Raw genomic sequence first — 27,499 nt, forward strand, 5'->3', positions numbered from 1 at the left:
ACTGTCCTGGTCAATTTAATTCCATTTGAATGTTGTGAAAAGATTTGGACAAAGTCATTTCAAGCAGGGAAACCTGAAGCATCTTGCAACTGAAGGCCTTTTGCATTGAAGAGTGGTCAAAAATCACCAAGTCGATGTCAGAGGCTAGTAGGTAGTTATGCGAATCATCCACAAGAAGTAGATGCTAAAGAGGACAATACCAGCTTCAGAGGCAAATGGTGGATGTTGCTGAATACATAATTAAAATGGCAAATTTAACTAGTGTTTTTCCGATTGTATCATCTTTATATGCAGGTACTGTTTGAAGATATGTTTGCATACAGTAAATTTCCTTGGGGTCTGCTTGTTTTCTCACATAACAGTATATTGAAGGAGAAAAAAAATTCACAACGGATGTTTGAGAAATCTTCCTTTTGAGTGGCATGGACAAAATGTTTTTACATGACTTTCAGGGAAGTTTACACTGTTTAAAAATACCCTGGGCTAGATTCACATAGATTAGCGGATCTTCAGATCCGCGTAATCTATGTGATTTACGATCCGCCGGTGCAATTTAGCGAGGCCAGTGCAGTATTCACAAAGCACTTACCTCGAAAATTGCACCGTCGGATCGTAACTCCCCTGGCGGAATTCAAATTCCGCGGCTAGGGGGAGTGTACAATTAAAATCAGGCGCGTTCCTGCGCCGATTTAACTGCGCATGCGCCACCGGCGAAATTACCCAGTGCGCATGCTCCAAATGACGTCGCTAGGACATCATTGTTTTCGGCGGCAACGTCAATTGCGCCCATCCGTATTCCAGACCGACTTACGCAAACGACGTAAAAATTTGAAACTCGGCGCGGGAACGACGGCCATACTTAACATTAGCTACCTCTCATATAGCAGGGGTAACTATCCTCCGGAAAAAGCTGAACGCAAACGACGTAAAAAAAAAAGCGGCGGGCGGGCGTTCGTTTCTGAATCGATGGTTCTCCTCATTTGCATATCTGACGCTTAAAAGACCGAGGCGACACCTAGCGGCCGGCGGGAGATTGCAGCCTAAGATCCGACGGTGTAAGTCACTTACACCAGTCGGATCTAAGGGAGATCTATGCGGAACTGATTCTTATGAATCAGTCGCATAGATCCGTCCGTTGGATCTCAGAGATACGACGGCGGATCAGGAGTTCGCCGTCGTATCTCTTTGTGAATCTGGCCCCCTGTCACCAACTTAAAATGTTGGAGATAAAAGTATAGTTTGTTTGAACTCTGGGGGAAACAAAAAGCCTTTCGTGAAGTGGAGCTGCCACCACACTGCAACGACAAAATGCTTGATTAGGTCTAGGGTACCAGAAATAGCACCTTTACTTTCCTGATCCTCTGCTCCCACAGGCTCCCTCTGCTAGACCAGTACCCACACAGCCTTTTCGCTCCTATGCTCTAGCAGTTACAGGTCCTCTAACATCAAGTACAACACAGGATCCATAGACCTGCAAAGGACGTGAGGTTGCCGAGGGATAGTCCACTGCCGGGGTATATAGGGGCGTACAGGAGATGGCCAGCTGTCGGGGAAGGGAGGATCCAGCAAGTAAAACTGCTTTTTGTGGTACCCCAGATCTAAATGAGTATTTCACTCTTGCAGCGCAGAGGCAACTCCACTGCAAAGAAGGATTTTCTTTTTCCCGAGAGCTTTATATTTTACATAGTCTTGAATCGTTAATCAAGTTGAAAAAAAGACCATCTACAGTAGTTCAACCAATACAAAAATAGATATATAATGCTTACTGATTTTATATTAACTTGCAGTGTGCCTCTGAACATGCTAGGAAATACGACAAATATATTTCCCTAACACGGCACATTTGTGACATTATAGCCCTCTCCTGTGATTGCTTAAAGCAAAACTAAACCAACCAGTTTAACCATTTCCTAGAACGGTTACATTCAAGGCCTACCCTGATCTATGTGTTGATGTTGTGCTTATGTTAGCTCTCTAAACCAAACTGTCAAGTTATCAAATTGCTAGTTTTATACCTGATCACATGTGCAGCACCATGGCAATTGCAGATCAAACAGAGGCTAAGATGGCAGCTTCCTTGGCTGTAAAAGATAGGAAGGCTGCTTCAACTCCTACACTTCCCACCTCCTCGCATAACCTTTTATGTAAATGCTAAAAGGAGCAGTGTAGCGGCTCTAGTGATTTTCACTATGCAGACTACCCAACTAGCCAGTGCATCACACTGCAAGCATGCATGCATAATAGGATTTTTAGACAGCTTACCTGTAAAATCCTTTTCTTGGAGTACACAACGGGACACAGAGACTTAGGCCCCGTACACACGATGGAACGTCCCAGAGCAATGCTCCATATGAAGGGGGGGGGAGACACAGATCAAGCGGGCCGCCCAGGACCAGAAGCTCTATACCGCTGCCTGCAGTACACTTTACCCGAAGGCGGCATCCTCCTGTCCTCTCACTTCCACTTTATAAAATTTGGAAAATGTGTGGACTGAGGACCAAGTTGCAGCTTTGCAGATCCGAGTCACAGAAGCCTGGTGGAGCACTTTTATAACCTTTTATGTAAATGCTAAAAAGGAGCAGTGTAGCGGCTCTAGTGATTTTCACTATGCAGACTACCCAACTGGCCAGTGCATCACACTGCAAGCATGCATGCATAATAGGATTTTTAGACAGCTTACCTGTAAAATCCTTTTCTTGGAGTACACAACGGGACACAGAGACTTAGGCCCCGTACACACGACCGGATCTGTCCGCTGGGATTTATCCGCGGATCAGTTTCAGCGGACAGATCCGGTCGTGTGTAGGCCCGAGCGGACATTTTCCAGCGGACATTTGTCCAGCCGACGGTTTTCCAGCGGATAAAAATTTCTTACCATGCTAAGAAATCTATCCGCTGGAAACCTGTCCTTCGGACTTATCCGGTCGTCTGTACAGACTCACCGGATAAGTCCGTCCGATCCCCATCCCTCGCATGCGTCTAAATGATTCGACGCATGCGTGGAAGTATTTAACTTCCAGGGTCGCACATGTTTTCCGCTGGGATTTTGATCTGATTGTGTGTACAAGCCATCAGATCAAAATCCGGAGGAGAAATGTCCGATGGAAACGGTCCGGCGGACCGTTTCCATCGGATATCCTCTCGTGTGTACAGGGCCTAAGTCTTTACATAATGGGTTATATGCTCACCAGAGGTGATTTGACACTGGCACAACCAATCAGAGTCAGTTCCCCTCCATATAGTCCCTTCCACATTGGAGGTACCTCAGTTTTGTAGCAAAGCAATAAGGTTTCCCATAAGAAGGTGGGGACCTCTGTGTCCCGTGGTGTACTCCAAGAAAAGGATTTTTTCAGGTAAGCTGTCTAAAAATACTGTTTTCCTGATCGTACACCACTGGACACAGTCTTTACATAATGGAATGTCCCAGAGCAATGCTCCATATGAAGGGGGGGAGACACAGATCAAGCGGGCCGCCCAGGACCAGAAGCTCTATACCGCTGCCTGCAGTACACTTTATCCGAAGGCGGCATCCTCCTGTCCTCTCACTTCCACTTTATAAAATTTGGAAAATGTGTGGACTGAGGACCAAGTTGCAGCTTTGCAGATCCGAGTCACAGAAGCCTGGTGGAGCACTGCCCATGAAGCATGTATCGCCCTGGTTGAGTGTGCCCTAACAGAAAAGGGAGGAATCCTATTCTTTAAACCATAGGCTTGAAACTGTCTGTCTAATCCACCTGGAGATAGTGGATCTTGGCGCCGCTTGTCCCTTCTTGGGACCATCCGGCAAAATAAACAAAACATCTGTTTTGCGTATGTGAGCGGTTGCCTGCAGATACACCTTTACTGCTCTCACGAGATCTAGAGAGTGTAATAATTTTTCCTCCGCTGTCTGCAGATCCGGAAAAAAAGAAGGTAGGACAATGTCCTGATTTAAATGAAAAGCCAACACCACCTCAGGTAAAAATGCAGGATGGTGTCGTAGTACAATCTTGTCTTTATGACAAATTAAATAAGGCTCCTTGCAAGAAAGAGCTGCTAATTCAGATACTCTTCTAGCAGAAGAGATAGCAATCAGAAACGCCAACTTCCTGCTTAAAAGAATCAGCGGAATGTGGCGAATAGGTTCAAAAGGTTGTTTCTGCAACACTGATAGTACTAGATTCAAATTTATGATCTCGGCGCACCAAGGCCTTCTGGGCCAATCTGGGGCCACTAAGATTACCGAAATCCTTTCCTTCTTGATCCTGCGGAGTAGCTTCTGTTGAAGAGCGATCGGAAGGAATGCATAAATCAGTGAAAACCGATTCCATGGAACCACTAGTGCATCCGATCCGTAGGCCAAAGAATCTCTTGTCCTGGACATGAAGTTGTCCAATTTCCTGTTGAACCTGGAAGCTAACAGGTCTACATCCGGGGTTCCCCATCTCTGGCATAAGGCCTGAAAGATCTCGGGGTGGAGAGACCACTCTCCTGGACAAAGTTGCTGGCGACTCAAGTAGTCCGCTTGCCAGTTTTCTACCCCTGGAACGAAGATTGCAGAAAGACAAGGAACGTGTTCTTCTGCCCATCTTAACCGCTTGCCGACGAGGTCGGCTCGGCTGCGCGAGATCATGTAATATTACGTCTTCTCGCGAATCAGCCAATATGGGCCCCCCGCCCGCCCCTGGTCCCGACGCGTGTGCCCAGTGGGCGTGATCACCGCTGGGCACCCGTGATTGCTCGTTATAGAGCGAGAACCGGGAGCTGTGTGTGTAAACACACAGCTCCTGGTCCTGTCAGGGGGAGAAATGCCTGATCGTCTGTTCATACAATGGCTGGAGGTAGATTTACCAGGAGCCGGGGAGAGAGAACATTTAAAACAAGCTTGCTTGTTTTTCTTCTTCTCAGGTAATAGCGTAGTCTTTCCGCTAGATATCTTTTGGATGTATTTTTTTCAAATCCTCCCCAAAGAGGCGTTCGCCATGAAAGGGGAAACTCGCCAGAAGCTTCTTACATGGTGCCTCTGCCGACCAATGTTTTAACCCAAAAATTCTGCGCATATGCACCAACTGGAGTGTAAGACGAGATGCTTGCAGGATAGAATCTCTCATAGCATCTATAGTAAAACATAAAGCTTTAGGCAAATCTTCCCATGCTTTGGACTGCTCTGGAGTCAATTCCTTAAGTTCCCTCTTTTATCTGGTCCTTGATGACCCGACACATGCCGACTGCTGCTACTGCAGGCTGGGCAACTGATCCTGCAAGCAGGAAGGAAGATTTAAATAAGGACTCCAGTTTTTTCTCTGAAAGATCCTTAAATACCTGTACGTCATCCACTGGACAAGTCAGGTTCTTATTTACACAAGATATAGCTGCATCTACAGCAGGCAGACTAAATCTCTTTGTAAATTCGTCCTCCATGGGATAAAGAGCATTAAACTTTTTAGGAGGAGAAAAATGTTTGTCTGGGTGTAACTAGTCTGCAAACATTGGGCCGGATTCAGATAGGAGATACGAGGGCGTATCACCCGATACGCTGCCGTATCTCTGCGCCTGATTCAGAGAATCAGTTGCGCATAGATATCCCTAAGATCCGACTGGTGTAAGTGTCTTACACCATCGTATCAGGCTGCATTATCACGCTGGCCGCTAGGTGGCGCTTCCGTATAGTTACGCAAGGGATATGCTAAATAGGTATTTACGCCAATTCAGAAACGTACGTCCCGCCTGTGCATTTTTTTACATCGTTTACGTTAGGCTTTTTTCGCCATAAAGTTACCCCTGCTATATGAGGCGTAGCTAATGTTAAGTATGGACGTCGTTCCCGCCCCGAGTTTTGAAAATTTTACATCGTTTGCGTAAGTCGTTCGCGAATAGGGCTTTGCGTAAGTTACGTTCACGTCGATACCAATGAGGCTTTGCGGCGTAATTTCGAGCATGCGCACTGGGATTTTTTCACGAACGGCGCATGCGCCGTTCAGAAAAAACGCCATAAACGCGGGGTCAAGTAAAATTTTAATAAAACACGCCCCCAACATCCCCATTTGAATTAGGCGGGCTTACGCCGCCACACATACGTTACGCCGCCGTAACTAAGGGCGCAAGTTCTTTCTGAATACAGAACTTGCGCCCAAAGTTACAGCGGCGTAACGTATACGTTACCCTGGAAGAAAAGTGCGCTCACCTTTCTGAATCCGACCAATTAAATTCTTTAGTAATGGATGAATTGGGAAGGAGTATGTGCTCTGCAGGGTCTTTAATGAACCCAGGGAGGAAACCGGTGATTCAGTTAAAGCGGTTCTCCACCCTAAAGTGGAGTCCCGCTGATTGGAACCCTCCCCCCCTCCGGTGTCACATTTGACACCTTTCAGGGGGGAGGGGGGTGCAGATACCTGTCTAAAGACAGGTATTTGCACCCACTTCCGGCCACACGCTACGGGCAAAAGACGGGTTTTTCTGACTTCCCGTCTGTCGCCCGTTGTGTGCTGGGAACACTCGGCTCCCAGCACACAGCGTGTGAGCCAATCGGCGGGTGCAGCGCGACTCGCGAATGCGCCGCAGGGAACCGGGTAGTGAAGCCGGAGCGATTCACTTCCTGGTTCCCTCACTGAGGATGGCGGGGGGAGCAGCAGAGAGACGAGCGATCGCTCGTCCTCTGCTGCGATCGGCGCTGGACTCCAGGACAGGTAAGTGTCCTAATATTAAAAGTCAGCAGCTGCAGTATTTGTAGCTGCTGGCTTTTAATATTTTTTTCCCATGGCACATCCGCTTTAACCCCGAAGGAGGTAACTTGAATGTAGTACGCACTACTTCAGCATAGTATTGTACCTGTGATATTAGCATCTGAGATGCAGAAAAGGGTTGCTCTGAAATCCCTGATCCATCTGACTCCTCTGCTAGTGAAATCCCATCCTCATCCTTCTCATCTTGAGACCTTCCTGAAAGGGGATCAATAATCACTGAAGGAGATCTGCTTCGCTTTCTGTCCGTCTTAGAGGACTGAACGATTAATTTAGCGATCTGTCCTTCTAATTTTCCCATGTCTGCAAAAAAAGTGTCTTCAGTGACATATGCAGGCCCAGGTGCCACAGGAGAAACTCCTGAATGTGGCAAGGACTCCTCCTGTACTGGCAAATCAATGTTTACAGGGGAGGAAGGTACCGAACAGGTGCGGCCAGAGCCTCCTGTCTCAGGCGGCGTTGTTTTCTTGCGCTTAGCCCCTGATCCATTTTTAGTGGAAGATATATTACCAAGCAAGAAGCCGAGGTACCAAAATGCATGTTTTGCTGTGCTGAACATCTAAACATGCAACTTAACACACAGACTAAATGCATAGAGTGGGTGTCTCTCATTTGGTAGTGCCCTACCAGCCACCTAGAGCTTAGGTGCCCCCAAAGCTGCTGTGTCCCCCTGCACGAACGGATGAAGTCACCAGCGTACCCTCCTAATCCTCACGCGTATCGTGACAGCCGACGTCACTTAATCATAGGATGATCCTATGATTAAGTGACGTCGGCTGTCACAATACGCGTGAGGACTAGGAGGGTACGCTGGTGACGTCATCCGTTCGCGGCCGCAGAACGGAGACACATGAGTTTGCTACACGCTGCCTTACAAGCACTGTCTGTGAGTGTATTTTTTTATTTCATTAAACTGTGTTAAAAGATCTTATACTATGGAGGCCTCCCTGTGCTTTTCTTTTGAGAAACCATCGCTGTGATTATGTGAGCCTGTGTTTTGGAGTGGATCTGTTCGTTTCTCCCAACAGTATTTGATATAGGCTTGTTTAAAGCCTCATTGAGGTAAGAGGCTGGTATTAACATATTCACACTGTGGAAGTCCGTATCTACAAGCATGGGGGCACATCTCATCATCCTGCACTAAAGAAACTATTTGTGGATTTTCTTCTATTATGAGTGGAGCACATATGCACTTTTATTATTGCATTTGATGTTGGACTATTATTCACTTTTGCACGATTGTGCACTGGACACTTGTTTTATCAATTTCTATTTTTATTTCTATTATAATATTTTATTTATTTATTGACACTTTTTTGATCCCGTGGATGGATCATATGGGACACTTGCACTATTAAGGATATATTTTTTTGTTTTTGATCACTGCTGCATGGTCATTGTACATTTATTGATTTGGTTTTTATTTTTCTAGCTATATATATTCTTTTTAAACTTATATTTTATTGCACATTCGCACTTTTTTCTGGAAGGAAGCACATTAAGGATTTTTTTGCTTGATTATTTTTTATTTGAAGTATTTACACTTTATTAACATTGTGCTGTTATTGGCACAGTGATTCACTGGATTTTATCAATTATTCACTCTCTTTACCCTCCACGTTATATTATTGATGTGGGGTGGTATTATTGGTCATTATTTAGAGTGGAACACTATTAATCCCAGCAGGGGACAGATACACATTTATTCATTTATATTCACACTTTTATTAGCAAGCGCCATTACACCCCCCCATCTTTACCACTGCAACATTACTTTTGCTAGAGTGAAGCCTGCATAATAAGTGTACTGTATTTGCTGGCGTATAAGACTACCTTTTACACTTAAAAAAAACTGGCCAAAAATCAGGGGTCGTCTTATACGCCCGGGTCAGCTGTTCGGATGACTGCTGGATGTGCGGTAATACTGTATGTAGCTTCGGCTACATACAGTATATACCGCTTAGCTAATCCCGGTGAGCGATGTATTCAAATGAATACAGAGCCTGCTCGGATTGGAGTAACAACCTCTGCCAATCCGAGCAGGCTACATACACAGTAGCCTGCTCGGATTGGCTTTGAGAGTCAGAGAGGTGTGGGCTGGTGATGTTACAGCCTCTGCCAATCCAAGCAGGCTTTGTATTCATTAATAGAATACATTGCTCGCCACGATTGGCTCCAGAAGGAAGAAATATAAAGCGTCGGAAGGGGGGTCGTCTTATACGGTGAGTACAGGCAAAAAAATCTTTAAAAAAAATGTAAAATTAGGGGGTCGTCTTTATATGCACGGTCGCCTTATACACCGGCAAATACGGTACTAAAGATGCAATATATGTAACCCTAATGCCGCGTACACACAACCGTTTTTCGGGTTGTAAAAAATGAAGTTTTTTTTTTTTATGTCATTAAAAACGATCGTGTGTGGGCTCCAGAGCATTTTTTCACAATGTAAAACATGGCCATTAAAAATTTAGAACATGCTCAAATTTTTCACAATGTTTTTAACGTTGTCGTTTTTAACGTCGTAAAAAAATGGTCGTGTGTGGGCTTTAACGACGTGAAAAAAACGTGCATGCTCAGAAGCAAGTTATGAGATGGGAGCGCTCGTTCTGGTAAAACTAGCGTTCGTAATGGAGTAAGCACATTCATCACGCTGTAACAGACTGGAAAGCATGAATCGTCTTTTACTAACACTAAATCAGCAAAAGCAGTCCCAAGCGCCATCCGAATGGAACTTCTCCTTTATAGTGCCGTCGTACGTGTTGTACGTCACCGCGCTTTGCTAGAGCATTTTTTTTCAAGATCGTGTGTAGTCAAGGCCGTTTTAAAGATCGGGTTAAAAAAAACTTCGTCCAATGACCATCAAAAACGTAATTTGTTACAACCCGAAAAACGGTTGTGTGTACGCGGCATAATAATTACCTTCTCTTATTTGCTCCCTTTAGGAATTCAGGGATGTCCTGTGCACACTGCAGTTTACCCAGACAATGTATATTTGCAAGTATTGAAATCACTCCTTTGCCACATCCATAATTTTTGAAGACAAAAAGAAAACAACTAGAGATTCCGACTTTAGAGGGAATTTGGACCACATAAATTGTATAAAAATATATATTGTATGTGTACATAACAGCATAAAAAATTGCAAGTGCAAAAACGCAAACATTATATGCATATAATTTGGGCCACAACGGCCAAATATTATGAAGAATATTTGATATCAGATGAGTGAGCCCCTGTGCATTAACGCGTTTCGCTGGTTCGCTTCATTAGGACACACTAAGAGGTGATGCAAGTAAAAACAGGTCTCGCTTGCCTGAATGTGAATACACATGCATATGAAAAGGATCTCCCTGGGTGGGCACCGGAGCAACAGGATAAGCCAGATGGTCTAAAACCCCACGTGTTGATATAAGCATAAAAGTTGATATTTAAAAATGTCATACATGGTAAAAATCTTACACCACCTATCCAGATGGCATACAAGTTAGAGCTACACCAAAATATATATGACAGGGGGACACAAGCACTATGGTAGACAGCCCGACATCAGTTCAAAAGTTGCTGACAAAGAAGATAACATATGTTTCTTCAGACCGAACACAGCCAGTGCATGCTGCCAACAGGTAACCCCCGGGAAAAGCTGGCAAAAACTTAGGTGGCACAAACAACCTATTAGGGTGCATCCAATAACTATGAAAAGGAATGCAAAGAGAAAGTCTTTGCATCCTTAGGGGTCCAATATGTCTGGAAATAGCACTCATAGAAGCTAGAGGCTGATCGTATAGCTTCAGAGTGGTGCGCATTACATTAGATTGTGCTGTGTCCCTTCATTCAGTTACACCGCTTACTCTTACTCCTTGCCAGCTCCACTGTCTTCCTGTGCAAGCTCCATCCCTGCGCGTTTTGCCCCTAGACGTCTTCGGGGAGCGATCACCGGCACAGAGTAAAAATAAGCGTATCCGAGTGCTGGAACAAAGCACAGTCTAACATGAGTGCATTTGGTTTTATGTTATGCAATTTCTTAAAAATACAAAAGGATTTTATGGTCTCAGGGCAGTTTCATTTTATGAAGGCTTTTAACCGAAGCACGTCAGCGTATAGCCTGTGCCCGTTTACCCATGTAACCAATAAAGAACTTTTATTCAAGATCCGAATCCGAGTTGCCAGCCCTTTTTAATTTAAGAAAAATAAGATTTTGGTGTGAACACACTTTGCCTTCCAAACGGCATCAATCCTTCTAGGTACACTTGTACACAGTTTGTGAAGGAGCTCGGCTGGTAGGTATTTCCAAACATACTGGACCACAGATCTGTGGATGTAGGCTGCCACAAATCCTTCTGTCTCCATATGTAATTCCAGACAGACTCGTTGTTGAGATCAGGGCTCTGTGGGGGCCAAACCATCACTTCCAGGACTCCTTGTTTTTTTTTACACTGAAAATAGTTCTTAATAATATTGGCTGCATGTCTGGGGTTATCGACCTGCTGCAGAATAAATTTGGAGCCAATCACACTCCTCCCTGGCGGTATGGCATGACGGATAAGTATGATTGATCCTGACCAAATCCCCAATTCCATTTGCAGAAATGGAGCCCCAAACTTGCAAGAAACCTCCACCATGCTTCACTGTTGCCTGTAGACAATCATTAAAGTGATTGTAAAGGCTAATTTTTTTTCCCTATAAAAATAACAAACATGTTATACTGCCTGCTCTGTTGCAGTGGATTTACACAGAGAAGCCTGAATCCTCCTCTTCTCGGGTCACTCTTCTGTGTTCTAGCCCCTCCCTCCTCTTCAGTGCCCCCACAACAGCAGCTTGCTATGGGGGCTGCCCAGCTGAGTCACAGCTCCCTGTGTCCATTTAGCCGTCCCCGCCCCCTTTCTCTCGATTGGTTAGCGGACTTTGACTGACAACAGTGGGAAATGATGGCGCCGCTGCTGTCTCTGCCAAACAAGAAGAAGAATCTCGGACGACTGAGACACTCGTGGACATCGCTGGACAGAGAGGGAGCTCAGGTAAGTGTTGGGAGGGGCCGAGGGGGGCTGCTGCACACAGAAGGCATTTTATCTTAATGCATAGAATGCATTAAGATAAAAAAACCTTCTGCCTTTACAACCCCTTTAATGTTTAGCTCTTCAGCCCTTCAGTGAGCTAAATGTTTCCTACTACAGCAACACATTTCAAATTTTAACTCATCAGTCCAGAGCTTCTGCTGACAGTTTTCTGCACCCCAGTTGTTATGTTTTCATCCATAGTTGTGTCGCTTAGCCTTGCTTCCATGTCCTGCATTGCTATGCGATTTGGTAGAGTATGCTGCGATAAAATGTAGCATGTCAGCATTTTATCATAGCACGCTGAAGCAAAGCCCTAGGCTACTTTGCAGTGTGAAAGGGACACAAAGGAAACACTTGTTTACTGTATGTCCCTGCAGTGACAGATATCTTAACATGCGGTAAAACGTCTGTCACTGCATATAGTGTGAATTACCCCTAAGACTTTTGCACAGTACTGTATACATAAGTACGAGTTGCCAGGAACATTTCTGGTTGCCCCTAGACAACAGAATCCTTTTTTCATTTTCAAATTTAACTGCATAAGCGGCAGTTGGAAGGTGATTGGTTGCTTAGGGTTAAACATATTTATTTCTTCATACTGCACACATTTTATACATCAGCCGTAAAGTAAGGTAACTTTATGAAACACAATTCCTGCATAACTATTAAGTAAAATACAATTTAATGAAAAAAAATGGTGTACCTCATGTTTTTTGAGTAAAAATATAAATAATATACTGTACGGCTAGTAAAACTCTTTAGTATGTATTGCAACAATATACGTTCTCGGTGCTTTGTTTTATCTATCAATAATTTTCTTCTGCTTGACCAAAATGTTCTCACTTTTGAATTGGTAAATGATGGCACATCCTGCAGACAGCCAGATGTTCCAAAAAAGCAAACTGGATCTTATTTATCACAGTGGCTGAATAATAACGGTCTGCAATACTATATTTAGGCTTGTAATCTCCAGCTGTCATATTATATTACAAGCTTCAGCGTGATTGGTGGCTATGGAGAGTCCTTATTTCAGACACAGATGAATAAAGCCAATGGTCTCATTAGCTGACTTTATAGCTCTGGCAATGACCTGTACCCTGCATGATGTCAGGGCTACATGTGAAAGGCATTTATTCCTCCTGTATGTTATGGGGACCTCAAAGTGGCCGAGCTTTGGGAAAAAGACATGTCATGGAAGCTCCATGGCAACGAAAAAAAAAAAAAAAAAGTGCCCAATATATCTGCGGTTGCCAATAATCTCTACAAGCCCACCATTGTTAATATGAAAATGGTCAATATCATACTGGAATGAGAAACAGGAGAAACTGTTAGAATGCCAATATTGAGCCTCAACACCTTTTGGCTGTGCTTACTGCTGGAGCATATTTCCTATTTAGCCATCAGTAGGAAAAAGCCACATCTACAGTACATGCATGTTCTTGCATTCAGTAAATAAATTAAATACCTGTGCATGTTACAGGCATGTTGTTCATAGGGTTCAACAAAATCTACAGGCAGCATATTGGGAGGAGCATCCCTGCTGGACGAAGCTCAGCTAAAAGCTGGCAGGGAGCAGGTGCTCAGATTTCATGTAAAATAACAAAATAAATAATAAATAAAGTAATAAGTAGATACATCCAAATGTGAAATTACTGTGAATTGGATGCAGGAATACACTGCTGAACACAGAAATAAAGGTTTACAAATCCTATAAAACACCATCATCTTGCCAAAAAAAGGGCGGTCTTCTGTCTAAACACCTTTTAACAATTTCAGCAACATGATTCCAATGATTAACTGCTTTCAAAGCTGATGGAGCTACTTCTACCTCTAATGCCGCGTACACACGATGAGTTTGTCTGATGAAAACAGTCTGATGGACTGTTTTCATCAGACTAACCGATCGTGTGTGGGCCCCATCGGTTATTTATCCATCGGTTAAAAAACTCGGAACTTGTTTTAAAATTATCTGATGGTTAACTAACCGATCGAAAAAAACGATCGTCTGTGGGTACGTCCATCGGTTAAAAATCCACGCATGCTCAGAATCAAGTCGACGCATGCTTGGAAGCATTGAACTTCATTTTTCTCAGCACGTTGTTGTGTTTTACGTCACCGCGTTCTGAAACGATCGTTTTTTTAACCGATTGTGTGTAGGCACGACTGATGAAAGTCAGCTTCATCGGATATCTGATGAAAAAATCCATCAGACTGTTTTCATCGGATGAACCGATCGTGTGTACAGGGCATAAGAAAACGCTGGTCTTCATGTATCAATGTGTGAACCTAGAATGCCCAGTTCAGTTTGTTGAATAATCCTAGCAGTTTCCATCCTAGAACATCAAGAAATTACCAGGATAAAGTGGGCAATAGATGGTTCGAAATTCGGCCAGTTTAGCAGCAACAGGACAAATTTTGTTCCGTCTATGGGCAGGCTGGTTATACTAAAGTCGATCTATCGATCAACTTCAGTACAACCAGCCTTCCAGGTTTTTTTCATAGGGTTGCTGTCTCTAGCTATAGCAAGTGGCAGTAATCGTATTCTGATGGTGAAGAAAAAGAAACCTCCAGTTGTCAGAATACAATCGCACAGTAGGAGTGTTGATCGGGGAATCAAGCAACTTTCTTTCCTTTAACCTGTGGCCGAAGGAAAGAAAATTGCATACTCTATGGCCAAAAATGCTTTATTCCATGTAACTTGTATAAGAAGCTGAAATTAGCCTCCCGTCAACCCCTGCACAGCATCAATCAGACTGGGAGAAAGATGGGTAACACTAGTAGCCAATCATTCTTTACTGAATGAACAAATACTGACGGGAACAAGCCGACAGGAGAAGACCATAGAATGAACATAACTGATAACATATCAGCGTGTTGAAATTTTTTATAGTAAAAGTGAGGTATGGGAAGGGAAAATGGGACTTTAAAACCACTTCAACCATTTTGTTGCTAAAGGACCAGGCCCCTTTTTGCGATTCCGCACTGCGTCGCTTTAACTGACAATTGCGCGGTCGTGCAACGTGGCTCCCAAACAAAATTGTCCTTTTTCTTCCCCACAAATAGAGCTTTCTTTTGGTGGTATTTGATCACCTCTGCGCTATAAACAAAAATAGAGCGACAATTTTGAAAAAAAAAAAATCAATATTTTTTACTTTTTGCTATAATAAATATCCCCCCCAAAAAAAAAAAAATTTGGGGGGCGGATAGTTATTATAGCAAAAAGTAAAAAATATTGTTTTTTTTTCAAAATTGTCGCTCTATTTTTGTTTATAGCGCAGAGGTGATCAAATACCACCAAAAGAAAGCTCTATTTGTGGGGGAAAAAAAGCACATCAATTTTGTTTGGGAGCCACGTTGCACGACCGCGCAATTGTCAGTATATAAATATATATTAAAAAAATTCCCTCAGTTTAGGCCGTTACGGATTCTTCTACATATTTTTGGTAAAAAAAAAAAAAAAAAAATCGCAATAAGCGTTTATTAATTGGCTTATGCAAAAGTTATAGCATCTACAAATTAGGGGGTAGTTTTATGTCATTTTTATTATTATTATTTTTTTTACTAGTAATGGCGGCTATCAACAATTTTTATCATGACTGCGACATTATGGCGGACACATTGGACACTTTTGACACATTTTTGGGACCATTGTCATTTTTACAGCGATCAGTGCTATAAAAATGCACTGATTACTGTGAAAAGGACACTGGCAGTGAAGGGGTTAACCAGTAGTTGGCGCTGTAGGGGTTAAGCGTTTCCTAGGGAGTGCTTCTTACTGTAGGGGGGATGGGCTGTGTGTCACATGACACTGATCTCCGCTCTGACTACACGGAGCGGAGATCAGTGTCATTGTCACTAGGCAGAGCGGGGAGATGCTTGTTTACACAATTACATGTATAGATAAATTTACAGATCATAGGCGGAAAAAAATATCACATATTAAATATAGATAGTAGATAATGATAATAGAGAAATCCGTGGTTGGGATAAACTTGTATAGGCACCCTTAGGTTGTATTCCCAACGCGTTTCTTGGCTGACTGCCAATCATCAGGGGTAAAAAATCAGATAAATAGATTAATATACAAAGCCCTCAAATGAGAGGGAAATGTCAAATACACCCCCTTTCCTAAAAATACTTGGTGATCTCGAAGTGTTTGTCCCAACCAAGGTTGAGGCAGGATAACATCCACCCCTGAAATAATTCGGAAAAGGGAAAAACACTTCCAGATCACCATGCCATTCCCTTACTGGAGCTGGGTCCTACTTGCGGATTTTTCCGTAAGTATTTTTAGGAAAGGGGGTGTATTTCACATTTCCTCTTATTTGAGGGCTTTGTATATTAATAGTTATCTATTTATCTGATTTTCCAGTACACATGTGCATCTTACCCCTGATGATTGGCAGTTAGCCAAGAAACGCGTTGGGTATACAACTAAGGGTGCCTATACATCTATTTATCATTTATCTCAACCATGAATTTCTTCATCATCATTATCTACTGTCTATATTTAATATGTGATTTTTTTCAACCAAGATCTGTAATTTTATCTATACATGCAAGTGTATCTATTGTATCAATTATGTCCATTGATTGCTTGTTTGCATGAAATCAATTACTACAATTATTATGTTAATATTCTTCTTATGATTATATTAAAAAATGATTTATTATCTATATATCCATTTTATTATGCTTACAAATATCTTGGACCACCCCTAGAGGATTGACATTAAAATAAACAAAATGTATCCAAAGTAATTTTCAGATCATCATATATGATCTCACCAAATTACAGCATTATGCCTCATTTAAAGTCCCATTTTCCCCTTCCCATATCAGCGTGTTGCTTCTCCTTCATTGTGTGGGCAGGGAGCTGACGGACTGACACTAGTATGTTCGCCAACTTTAGCAGAGAAAGAAAGTTGTGTCACTGTGCTGTCCGGTGATCTGACGATCTGGTTCCGGCTAACGAGCTGGTTCCTTTAAGGACTGCGCAGGCGCAATCCTTGCCGACGGAAATCTCTGAACCTCGGCCGGCATCCAGGGTGACGAGGAATTTGAGGAAAGTGGCCAGTCGGCCTCACGTCCTCGATTCGCTCGGACGGCTCGCTCCGCTCACTCGGCCTCCTGGCTCTTTTTTTAACATCCTCCAATCCACGGGGATGTTAAAGAATGAGCCTGGATGCCGGCCGAGGTTCGGAGATTTCCGTCGGCAAGGATTGTGCCTGCGCAGTCCTTAAAGGAACCAGCTCGTTAGGGGAACCTTAACGACAAGTCGCCGGCAAGAGTCCTGTATATAAACTACTGCAGTTCATATATGTGTGTTTGAATCTGTTAGGAGGATGGGGACTATACATGACACTCCAACTGCTGTTGAATATAGTGGCTAGATAATGGGTCTCAGCGTCCATCCAATTGAGCCCCAACACTGCCAGAGGTGCTTACAATGGTCAGCTTTAATTCATTTTAAAACCTTTATCCCAAAAGAATATAACTGCTTATAATTTGTTAGATGGATTTAAACGTCACTTTGTCAGTCATGTCCGTCTAAATACCTATGCTAGTCTAACACCAGACTGACTATGCTGCTGCCCAAAGGTGTCTGCTATACTACTTTAACCAGAATTCAGACACCCTAAGACAGGAAGTGTGTTACTGGCTGGATCACCAGATTACAATTTTGTTCTTGGGGTTTAGTACCACTTTAAGCATACACAGCTGCCTTTACATAAGTAAGAGTAAAGCGAGAGCCTCCTGGTAAGAGGTTGTTATACGGGGGAATGTGACGTTCTGAGGTGTTAAGAAACACTTGAGAGTGACTCTATTAATATATTCCACCTACGCATCCAGAGAGTCATTAATATATTGCTCCTTTTTCGACTGTGCACATTATATGGTAATAAAACAATACATTTATATGTATAAATGGTACTTTGGTGTAGTAACATGAGGGGGTCCACACATTTCGACAGCCTCATAAGCCAGTCATACATGGATCTAAATTCCCTGCTGAACCAGCTGAACTTTGATGCATGTATGGGCAGGGAGATTGCACAGAAGTCTACCAATCGCCCTCTGTAAAACTGCCCTGTTGGATTTTCCTAACTCAATCAGTGATGCAGCCTATAAACTGCAACACTCACAGTGTGTTATGATGGTGGGGAAGCCACCCCACCGTCAGGATACAATATCTCAGAGGGGTGGATTTCCCCATCTGCGTTGAATGCGTGAATGGGGCAATCAAGTTATTTTTTTTCGTTCAAGTTACTGGTTAAATTGAAAAAACATGGCTCATCTATGGGTTGCTTTACGCACAACACTAAAAAACACCTGTGAGGCAAAATTGGAAAAAATACTTACCTACTTCTAACCGTCTTCTGCACTGGAGAGAGAGGGTCATCACAGCCCTTCCCTTACTAAGAATTCTTAAAAATGCGTAACATACTACATTTTGTGAGAAAGCATTCCTACACTTTGAATCCAGGTGTAAGGCATATATTTTTTCTAACTTTTTGCATCTCTTTTTTTGGCTACAATATGGAAAATGATCATGATGTGGTTTCATCCACCTGTTTCTTCCTAGATGTTGCCAAGTAACCAACTAGTACCCACTCCACTCTTGACCCAGCTTATAATAAACTGTTTGGAAGAATTCTCTCTTACAGCTCTCTCTCCTGGGACTTATGTAGGCTTCAAAACTACCTAGAGTAGAGAAAAAGGATTAGACTGCAGGTTCCAACACCCTCCTAATCAAAGTGACATCCACAAGAAAGGCAACCTTGTGGGAAAGAAAAGGGAGAGACATGAGGTTTAAATCATGGCCTCTAAAGGACTGACAACCACAGATATAGATTCCACAGAGTCAGTAGATAGCTTACCAGATGATATAGAGAAAAGGGTGAGGGGTCACAAGCCTCAGGACTTTGACGGTGTCAAGTAATTATAATAACCAAAATGAAACAGGTCATTACAAAATAAGTAAAACAATTCAAAATTGATTTATTACAAAAATGAAGATAAAAACATGAGACAAAATGGCCAAAATTCTCGACATGTTTCGCTCTAGGTGGAGCTTCCTCAGGAGATGATTCAATGGCATTTAATTATGTACTGGAAGTGGAGAAAGAATATGAGTGCTCATGTAAGGCTTGAAAAAACATCTATAATTAATATAGATAAAGATATAGATCAAATCAGAAGGACATAGTTATAATTTGTTGCATATATATAACAAAATACAGTATGCAAAAGAGTGAAACCTGAAAAACGTGACCGAAATCTCACCAGATAGTAGATAAGTAGAGAGACTGAATTGCTTAAAATACATATGGGGGAAGATGTACTATGGAAATGCGCCCCCAGGAAATTCCCCAAGACAACTGGAAAAAGAGAGGTGTCTCACAGGACCCTGCAGATGAGAACAAAGAAGAAAAGTGGGGGGTATGCCTACACACCATCGGTCAAAAATCTGACCGTGTCCAACGCGGTGACGTAAAACACAACAACGTGCTGAGAAAAATGAAGTTCAATGCTTCTGAGCATGCATTGACTTGATTCTGAGCATGCATGGATTTTTGACCGATGGACTTCCACACAGACGATCGTTTTTTCCATAGGAAAATTTTAAAAAACATATTCTATTATTTTTCACCAATGGAAAACAAACCGATGGGGCCCACACGCGATCAGTTTGTCCGATGAAAACGGTCCATCGGTCTGTTTTCATCAGACAAACTGATTGTGTGTACAGGGCTTAACAGTTCACGTTAAAATTAGGGGTTTAGTTTGAACACATTTTCAAATATTTGCGTAAACTGCAGGGGCACTTCACGGCATCCTAGTGTACTGTATTCATAACTTATAAATTTTGAGAGCCTTCAAATTCGGAGCACATATATAATAAATGATAGATTAAGGGCAGGTATGCTTGGAGGGAGCCTACCTCTCCTTAAAAAGGTATAGGAATGCACTGGACACCCAGCAATAGCACAATGGGTCAACGCAGCAGCAAAGGCTGCAGGACATCCTGCACTTGCCATGGGGGCACTCCTTCATTGGGAAGAGGGCTTATCACCTGACTTGGTGGGCTTATGGGTTGGTGGGCTTATGGGTCCAAAAGGAAGACTTCCGCTTATACCCCAAGTTCGGAAAGGGACAAAATGAACTCTTCTTGATCCCATACAAAAGATAGAGTACCTTAGTTTCACTTCAACTGCTCTTAACTACTCATAGGTCTCTATTATGTGATACTGTTATGCTAATGTCATATTATGTTCTCTATACAGCAACTGCCAGGCCTTAAGGGTAGCTTAGTTCTGAATCTCAGCTAGAGCCATCTTCAAAGTAATAGCTAAAAAAAAAAGAAGGGGGGGGGGGGATATAAATCTTTCATATTAAAGTCACCACAATTAAAATAATTATACATTTCTGCAAATCTAATGGTTTGTTCCCTGTGAAGTCTAAGGACAACTTATATATGATGCAGTTATAACAGTCTGAGACATGCATGCCATATGAATTCTCATTGATTTTTTAAAGAAAGAACAAAATGAGACAAAAAGTAAAAAATATTCATTACAATAGTTAGACCAAAGTTTGAACTGGACCATCTACAGTGCAGACCTACAAGCCGTAAAGGCTTGGAAGTATATTTTTATGAGTGCAATATATAGCATTTTATAAAATTATCAATAGTTGACCCTGCCTTTTGATACCTGCAGTGATGATCTAGCACAATAAAGCTGCAGCTTAAAAAGTGTTTTATGCTGAGCTTCCAGAACATGTAATAGCAGCCTGTCATCTACCTCTAACAGTACAATTACAGGGAGAAGCAAGCCGACTTACTCCCTCTAGTTATGTATGACCACAGCTGATATTAGGTTTTGCACTTGTCACATACCAGAGCAAATGTGACATCAGGACACTACAGACATGACACCAGGTCATACAGCATCAATAGCCCTCATATTTTCATCTGCTGGAATAGTTTTTATATATAAACAATTTCATGCTTTCACACTTTAAATGCTCCAATCCTGTCAACCTGAAATGTTCTGCCAATCCTATTACAGGCTGGACATGCTCACAATCAGAAACACATTACCATTTTTAAACTGAGCTTTTCAGATAAAACGGTTTGCATTATCATTACAAAAGCTGGAGCAAATTAAATGCTATTTCAGAAGCAGCTTTTGTCATTTTTTGCTGTACTCTGTATACACTAAGCAAAGAATTAGAAGGGATAAAAGAAAATGAATATGTTGTAAAAACTTTAAAAAGCACATGTAGGGAAGAGATCGTATGAGAGAGTAATCCCCTTAGTGCAAAAATATACATTTATTTCGACATTTCACTCGTTCCACACTCCAATGCTCACTCCTGCATCCCCGAAGACCTTCCCCCTCACATTTCCCAATGCTATATATTTTTTTCATTCTTAAGGCTCGTACACACTATTAAAAATCGGGCAAACATTTTCATCCAAAGAATTTTCATACGATTTTTGTATAGTTTGCACACAACTTTCGACAGCTGATTCCGAATGTGCGGACGAAAATTCCGAAAGGGCCAAACTCCAAAAAATTTCTCATACGGGAACAGAATGAATTTTGTTTAATCTGTACTGGTTTCGTACAAGAAAAATCAGAAAGAAAGACTGCTCTTGATCAGAAACAATGAAAAAAGCCTTTGTCGTATGAGAACATTTGTACACATTTTCTTTCATCGGTTCCGATTTGCTGTGAAACATCGAGAAATATCGGACGAACGTTCACCTGATTTTCTTATAGTGTGTAGCTCACTTAAAGGTTTGTTTAATCATCCTTTTTCCAGAAGTCTTTAAAGAGGAAGTAAAGCCTCTAAAAAAAAAAAAAAAAAAAAAAAGAAACCCTGCAAGACAAAGGCATAATGAGCTAATATGCATAGCATACTAGCTTGTTGTGAGGTACTTACCTGAGATCGAAGCCCCCGCAGCGGCCCTTGTTCACCTCCTCCGTCGCCACCATTACTCCCAGAGTGATTTCCAGGTATCGCGGCTCCGGCGCTGTGATTGGCTGGAGCCGCGATGATGTCACTCCCGCACATGCGCGCAGGAGCCGTCAGTGATGGTGCGCTCATCTTCACTAACGGCACGCTCAGTGCGCCTGCGCCGTTGCCTTAATCTAGGCTTACCTGTAGGGAAAAGTGGTCTGTAAGGGTTTACAACCACTTTAAGAAGATCACATAATACATAGGGTGTCCTTGCACTCGGGACCTTCTCTGGTAGTGGGCAGTATATATTGATGCAAAGAGCAGCTTTGACATTATTATCTCAGAGCCGCTCTCTGCATCATTTTTAATGGGGGACACATGTGCAGTGAAGGGTCCATAGTGCCATGCACTGACAGGATACCCATTGGGTGTCATTCAACTCGGAAGACATCGAGTGTTGAAATTAAATTACAATGGGGATAGTTATTTGAAGGGCAATATAATGTGTTTACAGAAATAACATCATTTGACTTATTACCGCAGTCACTTTAGGTGACTTTCATATATTCTGTGTTTGCTTTTTTAATTACTTCAATAATTTAAAAAAAAATAGACTTACATTTTAGCAAGAAGCAGTAAAGCACAACCCTTGTGTAGCAATGCAAAACATGAGGCAGAGGCTGTGTTTAAAATGATCAAGTACTGTATAACTCACCACATAGTTACAAATGGATACAAGCACAGTTTTTAAAAACACGTTTTTAAAACATTAAAAAGATAGTAAACCGCAGCAAAAAATAAATAATTAATTGGGCCCCAGGCAGTTTAATGAAGAAGTGCAGCGAAAGCTCATTTGGCTGTACTTCTCCTATAGATCACAGTTCATGAAGCATGCCATCGGCTGATGTCACAAAGCCAGTCGAGGCTCGGGAAAGACCACAACCATAAGATAGCTATCCGCCCACATGCCTGGACCGGAACCCAGTTCAGCCTCTTAGCGAGCTGCCATCGCCCCCTTCACAGCCCAGCATCAAGTGAGCACGGGGAGGGGGCATAGCAGAGAGCTGGAGACTCACAGTCACCAGCTCACTGCTTAGGGAGATCTGAGAACCGAGCGATCAGCAATGCTTGATCACTCGGTTCTCAGCCTTAGAGCCGGCAGGGGACAGATGCTGCATCAGATCGATTCACCAAGTAAGTATGATTAGAAAAAAAAAATATTCACATACTTCTCTTTTAAGTCAAAATGTGCTAGTATGCAACGCATACTAGCACATTATGACAGACTTGTCTAAAAATAAAGCCCTCCAGCAGCGTGCGGTCACCACTGTAGGCGCTTCCATCTTTACCCAGTCTTCCTTCCAGGTTTGTGGGCTTCGGCAGTATGATTGGCTGAGCCACGATGACGTCACTCCTGCGCATGTGAGCAGGAGTCACTGTTTACGGCATAATGCTGTGAAGGAACGGCACGATTATGCTGTTCCTTCAGAGCGCATGCTTCTAAATTAAATATTTTCTAAACGGTGCACGTTTAGGAGATAATTACTGTATCTATATATAATTGTTTGCATGCTATATTGTGGAATACGTATTGTATTATCTGGCCGGAATTTATATATTGTATTTTAATTAGACTGTGACATCTGTTATTCTCTTAATAAAGAATCCTATATTATCAATAAATTCTACTTTTTTGACCTTGCTACAATGCTGTCAAAAGCCCCATTGGGGAGACTGTTCCAAATGATCTGTTTCGGGGTGTGCAGCTCATACATCTCTCCCACATGCGTCTTTCCCCTTATAATAGGCTTATCTATAGGTAAAAATAAACCAAGGGAGTATACTCCCACTTTAAAGTGCATTTGAACTCGAAATGTGAAAATTTGTTGCGTTAGAAGGAACATGTAGGAATTTTAGTTGTGCCTAAGCAATATCCTTAAAAATCTACCCTTTTCCCTGAAGTTCCTCCTGAAAAATAGCAGTGCATTTCCATGTATGTGAGGGTCATTTACTTGCAACCTCATAGCTGTATATCTCCTGTATGAAATCCAAGGCACTGCTTCCTCTTACTACTAATCTAAGCAGATTTAGGACATGAACGACTGGGGGGCAGTAAAAGCAAGGAGTTGAGCCGTGGTTTTACCATATACCTAAATCAGGGAATGCAGTCATTTAGGGCTGTACCCATACCACAGCCATGATGCTTTGTGGCAGACGCAAAAATTAAAAAGCCTGTTGCATTTGGCAGCGAACGTTCAAATGAGGGTGGCAGCATTTTAGGCTGCATTCACACCTGAGCGTTTTGTTGCCTGAAGCACGACGCTTAAAAACGCTAGAGGGGAAAAAATACATTATTCCCTATGGAGATGGTTCACATCTCCACTCCAAAACGCCTGATGCCGAACGCCTGAAGTTCAAACAAGTTCCGGACCCTTTTTTGTCGCGCAAATCGGGTGGTTTGGGCGTTTTTGAGCATTTCTATTTCCCATAGAAAGTAATGGAAACGCTAGATTCAAGCGACTAGCGCGACAACGAGCGTTTGCTACGGGCGTTTTGTCGCTTTAATCAATAGAACATTTCACCCAGGCAGAAGATAAAAAAAATCTACCAACATAGCAACAAGTGATGAAAAGATGATAATTTTTCCTATTGGCTAAAATAAAAAACGTCGAAGTACAAAAACGTCAGACGATGCTGTATGCAAACGCGCAAATAAGCATGAATACGTGCGAAAAAACGACCGAACAACCTACGCTCAGGTGTGAATGCAGCCTTATGGACGTGTAACCACGCACAGCGCTCTTTGCAATGCATGTCTATGGGCAAAAATATGCTGTAGCTGTGGCTCTCTGGCACAACTACAACCGTCATTTACTTTGGCTGTGTGCAAAGGACATTGAAAATACTATACTTTCTTCTTAACTACTAAAAGCTTTATTTCCCCATGTAATCAGACAGAAGCTAGAGATATTTTAGGAGGCAAAACCTTTTCGATAATCTTCGTAAGCTGACCTTTCAAAACAAAAAACGATGAATTTAATAAAACCGTGCGTTGTGGTGTAATGTGGTGGAAAAAAGTGCAGGAATATTTTTTTATCCGCTCTTGTGTGTTGATCGAGTAAGGCAAAGGGCATTGATGCGATGTGCTGAAGTGGACAGCTGAGAAAATAGCCTTAAAATGTAATTCCACTTTTGCAGTCAGCTTTGAGACCCCCTTCCCACAGTACATATGTGTTATGTCTTCCCATTCACAGAGCATATCTAAAAATTACAAAAATATATATTTCTACCTTTCTAGTTGTTTCTTTGGAGCAACATGATATATAGGAATTTATAGGCAGTTTATATTATGCTTTGGAAAAGTAAATGTGCAATTAAGGGACAGGCAGGGAAAAATATTTTTTAGAGTGAAATCTTATACAAAAGTACCACTTAAACCTTCAGAGGTTTATCTTTTTTAAAGGAGAGACAATGGGGGTTATTTACAAATCACTAGCACTACAAGTGTACTTGGAATTGCAGTCGCTGTAGATCTGAGGGGTAGATCTGAAATGAGGGGAAGCTTTACTGATTTTATCATCTAATCATGTGCAACCTAAAATGCTGTTTTTAAATTTTCCTTGCACGTCCCCCTCGGATCTACAGCGACTGCACTTCCAAGTGAACTTGTAGTGCAAAGTGGATTTTCTTTTTGTAAATAACCCCCCAGTGTGCTCATCTAGTTTACAACTGATAATGAGATCTGTCAGCACAGTACAGACAGGTTTCGTTATGGTAAACATAACTCCTCAGCTCCCTACATACTGTAGATGGGAAAACTAGGTAGAATGTTTAGGCAAGTGAAAGGTAAGCAGAAGTTATTAAATATATATTTTATATGGTTATGTGAACGCAAAGACGTAACAAATATCAAAGTAGGTTTTATCCAAATTTGGCAGCAAAAGCGGAAATACACTTTAATTCCCATAGCATGACCACAGGTTCACTTTCCCTACCTAGTATTGTATTGACCCATTTAAAGTACATTGTAATGTAAATTTTACTTTTAAAAATAGCTCTTACTTTAGTTTTGCTAAGAACATATGGAGAAGGCACCAGTGTCATCTGTGACAATCATGCTAGGCCTTGGCAAAAGACATTTGAAATTTGTTTCTTTAATTAGTGTTATGTTATTTGCTGCAAGCATCATTTATAAAACTTTTTGCATTTTTAAAACTTCTCTCAAAACCTAATTACATTTTAGGACCTTTATAAATCGTATTTGAAGTGAAAGCCAAATAAACCAGTTTAAAGTCCAACTTACCTTTTAGTGTCTACATCCTCTCCACCCCCAGAACCACACTGCACGGGATAAATGCTTTTTAACTCTAGGGGATTGGTAATAAGGTGTAATGCCTGTACTTAAAGGGGTTGTAAAGGTACATTTTTATTTCTTCCTAAATAGCTTCCTTTACCTTAGTGCAGTCCTGCTTCACTTACCTCGTCCTTCGATTTTGATTTTAAATGTCCTTTTTCTTCTGAGAAATCCTCACTTCCTGTTCTTCTGTCTGTAACTACACACCGTAATGCGAGGCTTTCTCCCTGGTGTGGAGTGTCGTGCTCGCCCCCTCCCTTGGACTACAGGAGAGTCAGGACGCTCTCTACGTTGCAGATAGAGAAAAGAGCTGTGTGTTAGTGGGCATCTCCTGTAGTCCAAGGGGCGAGCACGACACTCCACACCAGGTAGAAATCCTTGCATTACTGTGTGGAGTTATAGACAGAAGAAATAAGGACATTTAAAAGCAAAATCGAAGGATGAGGTAAGTGAAGGAGGACTGCACTAAGGTAAAGGAAGCTATTTAGGGAAAAATGGTACCTTTACAACCCCTTTAACACACTCTTTACCCTGGCAGGTTCCCATCAACTTGCCGAAGCCTCGTCTTTGAGACACTTTTTGCCATAGTCACAAAATGACATCTTCACATACAATGCAGAGCCAATAGCCCTGCAATCTACCTGTGGATGGTGAGGGACCACCCACAAGTTGGAGCAGAGAAGAGTGCCATAGTGAGAAGTAAAGTATCGATCTTATTCCTCGTTCCCCGAGTTACCAAGCATTTACCCTTACAGTGCAGGGGGCATTGCAAGGGAAGATTTTATTTTGTAATTCCTGAAGCCGGGCTTAAAAAAAAAAAAAACAGGAACTACCCAACCGATGTCATAGAGGTGACCACAACATTGTAGCAATGATCTGTGCCGACCGTCACGTTTAGTGGAGATTGATGAACATAATTATGATCACAAATGGCACTAGTTCAATTGCTCTGCTATGCCACAAAGACATAAATCTTTACTCAGGTTTGAGTTAATAATGCAGTAGAGAATGTCTCTGTGATGATAGTTTGTGCGCTTTATCACTTCCATGCAAGAACACAAGATTAACTCATGGGAATGAAAGGTACATCAACAAAGCCTTACTGTATCAGTAATATAAACAGGCTGACATACTGTCAGTTTACTTACTTCTCATTCTCTTTTACTATGCTTTCTATCCTTAATCTCATTTCACCCATTTGTACCTATAGAAAACAGAAACAAATATTACATGAAAATAACGAAAGAGAAGACAACCTTTTAGATGTTTATCGTTTGAATTGTCTGAGATGACAACAGCTTTTTTTTTTTCTAATCCCTGGGCTGAAAATTATTTTTAAGAGTGGACTTGTCATTTCCCAGTTATAAAAATGTACAAAAAATGTTAGGGTAATATTTTTT

At 42.0% G+C, this 27,499-nt stretch overlaps 1 protein-coding gene across 2 annotated transcripts in view; it reads right to left on the minus strand.

The window, feature by feature from the left end:
* SCLT1 (sodium channel and clathrin linker 1) overlaps positions 1–27,499 on the minus strand; it is a 274,496-nt gene that overhangs the window by 197,776 nt on the left and 49,221 nt on the right. For both annotated transcript variants that reach the window (XM_040330836.1, XM_040330841.1), the window contains exon 6: positions 27,248–27,303. In XM_040330836.1, the coding sequence (XP_040186770.1) occupies positions 27,248–27,303 (56 nt within the window). The remainder of the gene's footprint in view (positions 1–27,247; positions 27,304–27,499) is intronic.

This window comes from Rana temporaria, chromosome 1 (genome assembly GCF_905171775.1).
Source record: "Rana temporaria chromosome 1, aRanTem1.1, whole genome shotgun sequence".
NCBI classification, from domain to species: domain Eukaryota; kingdom Metazoa; phylum Chordata; class Amphibia; order Anura; family Ranidae; genus Rana; species Rana temporaria.